Source organism: Nematolebias whitei, chromosome 7 (assembly GCF_014905685.2).
Source record: "Nematolebias whitei isolate Nwh7 chromosome 7, NemWhi1, whole genome shotgun sequence".
Classification (NCBI taxonomy): Eukaryota; Metazoa; Chordata; class Actinopteri; order Cyprinodontiformes; family Rivulidae; genus Nematolebias; species Nematolebias whitei.
Genome location: NC_056504.1, coordinates 31911273 through 31918756, shown reverse-complemented (window position 1 = coordinate 31918756; position 7484 = coordinate 31911273). Strand labels below are relative to the sequence as shown.

The 7484-nt window shown below is 39.2% G+C and overlaps 1 protein-coding gene across 1 annotated transcript in view; it reads left to right on the top strand.

Annotated features, from left to right (window-relative positions):
* Positions 1-7062: 7062 nt before the first annotated feature.
* The window catches only part of LOC119411820 (E3 ubiquitin-protein ligase TRIM62), a gene marked incomplete at its 5' end in the record, with an annotated part of 294497 nt that continues 294075 nt past the window's right edge, over positions 7063-7484 (top strand). The window contains 1 exon segment of the mRNA XM_037678754.1: positions 7063-7158. Within this exon segment, the coding sequence (XP_037534682.1) occupies positions 7063-7158 (96 nt within the window).

Sequence of the window (7484 nt, the reverse complement as noted above, 5' to 3'; positions counted from 1 at the left end):
TTGATTTAGTAATGAGACAACATTTTTACAAAACATAAAATAATAATTAATGATTACTAAAAAGTGTAAATACAATTGATATCAGGGTTAAGAGTGTAAGCTTACCAAAAAGGGCTTCTTAATTTCTTACTTTAGGTGTAAAACATGAAGAAGTTTGAATTCCTTAACTAAAACAACCTACAGTATGTAGAGACTACTCTTCCTGGGCAGGAATGGATGAGCTGTAAACCCTCAAGGCTGAATGAGAAACGCTGTGAGTGACAAACAGCTGACTCTTATCAGTCACTGTCTCCGATTTCCACTCAAGCACCAACAACAATCCCCTTGTTTCTTTTTAATGGCTTGTCCTGCTCTGTTATCAAACTTAACACTGGATCCCAGATCAGTTTTCCTTTCTTAAATCCCTCCGACATCGACCTAATTTGCAGCCTTGGTAATGTCCTACACCTGCCTCAGCTTAGTGTGCAAACTTCTCAGACCATGGTCAGCAGTTCAAATCTCATAAATCTTCCTTTTGAAGGATAAATATAGTAGAACAGAATTGCAGCATTATTTATTTTATATTTGCATACGGTGTGCCCTTTCTCCCTTCAGGAAGTGGAGCAGCAGCCTCTGAGCATTCATCATTTACATGACGTGCCCTAAATTCAGAGGACTGGTGAAAGCTGCTGGTTTAAGGGGCTTCCATACAGCTCGCTGCTTTTTCTAAACGTTCCCCATGATAATAAGGTGGGAAAGCCGAAGGGCAGCAGCAGATTTTTGTAGTGCATAATTCTGAATATTTTACTCCTATTACACATTCTTCTAGGTAGAATTCTTCACATTCTACCTAAAATGAAAACGCAACATTTATTAAGTCCATATTTTATAACAACCAAAAGAAGCTCCTATGAGTCAGAATATGATCATAGCACATTTGTGAAGAATCCTTGTAATGGCATGATGCACCACCACTAGTGTTGTAGTACTCGAGACCGGTCTTGGTCTTGAGACCAGTCTCAAGACCGTTTTTTGATGGTCTCGGTCTTGTCTCGAACTCAACCTCATTTGGTCTCGGTCTTGTCTCGGTCTCAGACATTGAGAACTCTGAATTTTATTTCAAGACAAGTCAAGACCACAACTGTACAAATGTCACTAAATTTCCAGAATATTGTCCAGTTTATTTCTTAACATCTTTGTTTTCATTGGATGCAAAACGTATTAATTCAAATCCAAGCGATAACGTGACTCATTGCTAAATACTTTTTCTATTACCGCTGTCACGCCCACCCCCTTTCACTCGCACGCGTCACTCCCAGTGTGGTCAGATTGGGCGGTGTACTGCCAATTGGGCGGTTTTCATTCTGATTTTGCTGGGAACGCTGGGAAGATTTTTGTTGGTTTGTTGCATTTTGCCACATATTGTTAAATTACCTTGGCTTGTACTGATGTGCGTTCATGTTCAAACAGTAAATATACTGTAACAATATATTGATTTGGCAGATTTTTGTCTTATATGATGGTTTTTAACAGATTTTTGGGCTGGAAAACCTCGACTATCTGGCAACACTGATCACTCCAAGAAAATGAGAAGTAATTGGCTGGGTGCAGGAGAAGATGTCTGCCAAATTATCAGTTTATAAAATTTGGCTATTTGAACCACATAGAATATATTTGTAACTAATGCAACTATATGGTTGTCTTTGGTCTTAAGCTTGGACTTATGAAGAGTGTTTGGTCACTGCAGTTTTTTAAGGCTTGGCATGTGATGAAACTGCTTCCAATTTAACAGTTGTGTAGTTTTATTGTTGAATCACATGAAGTTAGGCCACTGAATGTCTGATTTCTTTGTTAGGAAGCTTTGACAATTTATAAAAGCTGATATATTCATTCAAAAGCAAACTTAAAGTTGCAGTATGTAACTGTTGTAAATATTTTATAATAAAATCTTATATTTTATTTATTTTATTTCAAGTCTTGGTCTCAACTTGATCTCGCCCTCCCTCGGTCTTGGTCTCAACTCGGTCTCGGACCCTAAAAGTCTTGGTCTTGTCTCGGTCTCAGTACACTCTGGTCTTGGTCTTGACTTGGTTTTGGGTTAGGTGGGCTTGAACACAACACTAACCCCCCCCCCCCCCCCCAAAAAAAATGGCATCAGATAATAAATTAATATATAGTTTGGAGCCCAGATGGACACCTCAGCTCTATCCTCTCAGGTAGTCATAATGTTACGGCTGATCGTTGTTATGAATCGGTGCAGATTTATTAGCCATACAATTTGTTAGCAATTTAAAATATAATTATTCAGAAACATATTTTGTAATTGAAGGATTTTATGTTTTGATTCTTCATACCCTTCTTCATTTTCTTCATTCGGGCGCCTGTGGCTGAGTGGTTAGGGCAGTCATCCTGCAATGCAAGAGTTGGGGGTTCGATTCCTCTAGCAGTCTCATGCTGTAGTGTCCCTGGGCAAGACACTGAACCCCTCATTGCCTCCGATGTGTGTCCCATTGGTGTATGAATGTGATAAAGCTCTGATTAGTCTCTACAGATTTAGATTAGCTTTGTAGATCTAGTAGAGTGCTGTATGAATGGATGAATGAGGACACAGATTGTATTGTAAAGCGCTTTGCGTATCTTGATAAGATAGAAAAGCACTATAAGTGCAGTTCATTTACCCGGATACACTTTGACATTAAACGCTGAGAATCCACACATGGAGCCACAGGTTGAGCTATTCATATCTGCCAAAACTCCACAACGCATCTGTTTCCAGTTTTAATCTTCAACAGCACTTAAGAGTCTGCAGACTACAGCACTGTTGGTCCCAGGCTGCGTGGGTCCTGCCCAGACAGATGTTTAAAGTGAATAGTGCCCCTGTCCTCTAGACTTCTAAATTAGGCCTGCTTAGTCAGCTCAGCTGTCCTCTGCCTGCTATGATGACTGAGCTCAAGCTGCGGGGACACAATAGTCTCCCTGGAGAGGGTGCAGGCTCTGCTGATGCTGGAAGAAGCAATGCTCTGGAATTTAAAGCACAGCTTGAGCTCAATTCGAACGTGCCAGATATACCGCAGTTTGCAGCCTGACACTGTGTGTGTGTTTGCTTTCTTGTCCTGCTTTTGGATTGTTTTCCCCTTTTTTTCTTTCAGTTGCTACAACAGAATTGTATTGGATAAAGGAAACATTTTTATGGTGGCCTTTTAAATTTTCTTGCACACATTATGTTTCCCACAGCTCATGTAAATCAGCTAATATCTATAAACACACACACACACGCATAAGCCTGTATGTGTGCAGTGTATTCTGCATTCCCAGACATTATTGGTCTGTACATTGAGGTTCCTCTTGGACCTCAGACCACAGCTCATATGACAGCAAGCGTATCTGTGGTTGTGACATCAATAGTTGTTGTTTGTTTGCCTCTGTCGGTGTCTTCAGGCCGCACTCTGTGTGGCATTGAGCGCTATTAAAGGTCCTTGAACTGAGCGAACAGGAACACACAAACTTGTCATTTATCATCATGTCATCAAGACAGCCAGGCAACAAGATGAGTTAAGGTGGACACTGTTTGTCTTTTAACTCCTGTTTTTCCTTTAAAAAAAACATAGCTCCGTTTAAAAATATACTGCATATGCATGAGTCTGATATGGACGTTTTTTTTTTGTATACATCTATCAAAATCTTTTATTTGGATTATTTGCTTCTTTATTCAGTTTTATGAGGGGTTTCCTTCAAATTGAACTCATCTTGTAGTTTATTCCTGCAGCTAAAAATGTGCAGAAATAGGAGTGATGCTTGTTTGATCATTTTGCACCTATAGTTTAATTTTAAGTAGCTTTCTATTTGGTTTTGTCCACTAAATAAGATGCATAGCAATATTTAGTTGTTATTTCTTGGTATATGTGGCTGAAATCCCTGGAAGCTCTTCTGCTGTGTGAAAGGAAGTTCTGCATCCTGTGTGCTTTTCATTATTCATGCTGAGATGCTGTGTTTTGTCGTGTTTGCCTCTTAGCTGAAGCCGGCAATAAATTCTGAGCAAGCTGGTGAATATAATCAAGCTCAGAGCTGTAAAGACAGCTGGAGGATTTCTAAGCTTCAGAGTTTTCAAGAAACTCGACAAAAGTTCATTTTGTTCCTTTCGTAAACTTGTATATCTACCTTGGAGCAGCTGACGTGACGGCAGAGTGAGAGGAGGAAGGAAGTGACAGCGAGATGAAATGAGTTTTAGATTTATAATCCTTCAGACATGACCCCCATTTCCTGCAGCTTGACGTCCTGGGGAAATGTCACGTCAGACTTCTGTTGGTCAGATTGGACGGACAGGAGGGAGACGCATTGACTCGCAACACAAACACTCACATCAGCATGCAGACACTTCGTTGTCAATGTTTGCTTATACCAGATTTCAATTATTTGCATATTTTGATGGGGTTTTTTTTTTTACTCTCGTATGGTAATTTTCTGCTTTTTTGACATTTTTTCCTGTAGATTCCTCTGTTAATGCTTTTTCCCATGTGTGATGATGGACACTAAAGCCATGGCTTTTACTTCTGCTATAAATGTCATCATCACCATCTGAAGGATGCCGTTTGCTTCCAGGAGGATTAGAGGATTATGTAATTTTATGTTATAGAGGAGGATTATAGCCTTAAAGTGTATGATGCTAACTTCACCAAGGTTGACTTTTACCATTTGTAAAAGTCATCTTTGACTGCTTAAATCCAATTTAGGCGCACCTTTTTTTACTAAATGTATATTTAGTGACGTTATTTATTACCAGAAACAAGGTGCATGTGGAACACAGAGCAAACCCTCCTAAATATTTAGCATTATAATTTTTTTAGAGGCTTTTGCAGACAGCATGAGTTTGAGTTGCCTCGCCCTCACTTGTCTGTCAGTCGGTGAGCAGCAGAGGAGTGGAGGTGCTCGTTTTCTCTGCCCGTCTGTCTCATTGTGTGGGAGAAGTCTCTGACCTGCTGTAGACAAATGTGCAGCGATGAGGCAGAGAGCCCACTGAGTCTGCCGCACTGCCATCATTAACATGGAGAGTCACACTCCCCCTGTACCGACTCGTTTGCAGTTTCTGCCTTCAGGAGAAACAATACTTCATCTGCACAGCCCACATTTACTCCTCACTCTTAAAATTGTCAGCAAATGATCAAAAACTGCGTCCTTCAGCTGCATTTCATTTCATTGGTACCATGAATGTGTTGTTTCTGAGGAGCTGTTGGTAATTATTATATATATATTTTTTTAAAGCTTAAATTATTTTTTTCTGGTATGTTTGTGTAGAAGCTCACTCATCCAGAACTAGCAAGCTGAACTGAATATAACTGGACGCTTACTTTTAGTTCTTGAATTTTGCTTTTAACCCTGATATTTTGTCAATTCCACCTTTTTTCGAAATGTGTTTGTCTCAAGTCATAAATGGTTACTTTTTAATTTTTATGTATAATTTTTAAAAAGATAAGTGAACGTCTTCAAGAATCGGAAAGGAAGTCCAGTTTCCTTTATTTCTACTTGCTAGGATTCATTTGGGATTCATTTAACCCAGTGGTTCCCAACACTGGGCCTTGAGGAACACCATCCTGCATGTTTTAGTTGTTCCCCTGGTTTGACACACCTGATTTGAATAAATTAGGGGTGTACCAATAAATCTGCCCCGATTTCCTTAATTTCGGAAATCGGCCGATACTCGCATGAAAAAACGATTTTACAGATTTTTTTTTTAGTTTTAACAACAATTGTATAAACTTCATTTATATTTCAGAGCACTACCTTATGACCAGTTAGAACAAGTTTGTATTGTTTCTAGGATATTGTTCAAGGGTATGTTTTTCAATAAAATAAGATTGGAAAAATGAAGGTACATTGTGCCCTTATAACACCTGACAGTGTCGCTTATAAAACAAAATTGGCCAAACTCTGAATCGGCAGGTCAGACTTTTTAGAAATGGGTGGTTGGCCAGAAAACTGCAATCGGTGCACCTCTAGAATAAATGGGTGATTAACAGGCTTCTGCAAATTTGAAAAAGTAATAAAATCACAGGATCAGGGGTGTTGGAGCAGGGAAACCACTAAAACATGCAGGATGGTGTTCCTCATGGACCAGGGTTGGGAACCACTGATTTCACCTTTTAGTGGCTGAAAGAAAAAAAGTGTTTTTAGCCTCACTAAGACACTTTCTTTTAGTGGATTTTTGGAGCTGCTGATGTTCAGTGAAAGTGACACTTGGTGGATCAAAGAGAAAAGGAAACAAAGGTTACATGAGCAGTCACCAGACAACAAGTCAATTTAAAGGCAATTAGATTTGCTTTTTTTATAATTAATGTTTATTTCTATCCCCATAAAAGGAAAATGTTGATGGCACACAGATTTAATTTAAATTGCTGCTGTTTGCATCATTATGGGCTCATCGTTGTTAAGGTCTTCTTATGTTACAAACTAAAGTTTTAACTAATCTTTATTTTCCATTGTTAGTCTCCCAGATCTTGTTTATTGTATTTACACTTTAGTATTATTTATTTTAGAGCATCTTTTTCCTCGGTTTCTATAAGTAGGGTGCTTTTTAGTATTTGGAAGTAGGTGCATGTCAGAGAAAGCTCCTGTCCTAAAACACAAGACACCTGGGGATTTGTTTTAAACTCTCCACATCTCTCCTGCCTGAGGTGGTGATGTTGGCACTTGACTCAAAATGAGACCCAGTTTTTTCTTTGACGTAACACAAAATCTCCAGAGATTTTATTTTATTTTATTCATATCTTATTCTCCATGTGGCTTGTTTGTTTTGAGGCTGAGTCTTAAACCTTTGCTGCCTCATATCCGATCAAACAAATCTGCTGCACAAGTAAAGCACCATTAAGTAAATACACAAGAGTTTAGAGCTTTTCTCACAGCTCTGTTAGTGCTACTTGAAGGTAGCTAAAGCACTTTTTACACATCACTGGTGCAAATTACAGGGTCATGGGTGTTTTTCAACTGAAAAAGGCCTTTGGAAAAGTGTAATAACTGAATTTAGTGCTGCTTCTCTGATATTAAGTTTGGTTATCAGTCGCTGATCTGGTTTTGTTGTTCGTGTTGCAGAGGGAGATGAAGGAGCAGCTGGCGACCCTGCAGGACAGTGAGAGGGGACACACCGAGGCCCTGCAGCTCCTGCAGAGACAACTCCTTGAGACCAAGGTACTGGAACTGTTTGCCTTTAAAATGTCAGCTTTCATACAGAGCAGGACATGTGGCCATAACCCATGTACCCCCACCCTCGTAAAACTGCTACTGAACAGCGCTGTCGTTTTGACATTTGACAAACCTGTTTATCTATACGGATCTATAAGATTTGAATCTATAGGTTGTCATTATTTTTGCTGTTTGTTAATACTTTTCAAATTTCTTAGGTTACAGTAGTCCCCTCGATTATTGCGGGGGTTACGTTCCACACACCCCTGCGATAGGTGAAAAACCGCCAAGTAGGAATGCTATATTTATTTTAGTATTTATATATATTTTAA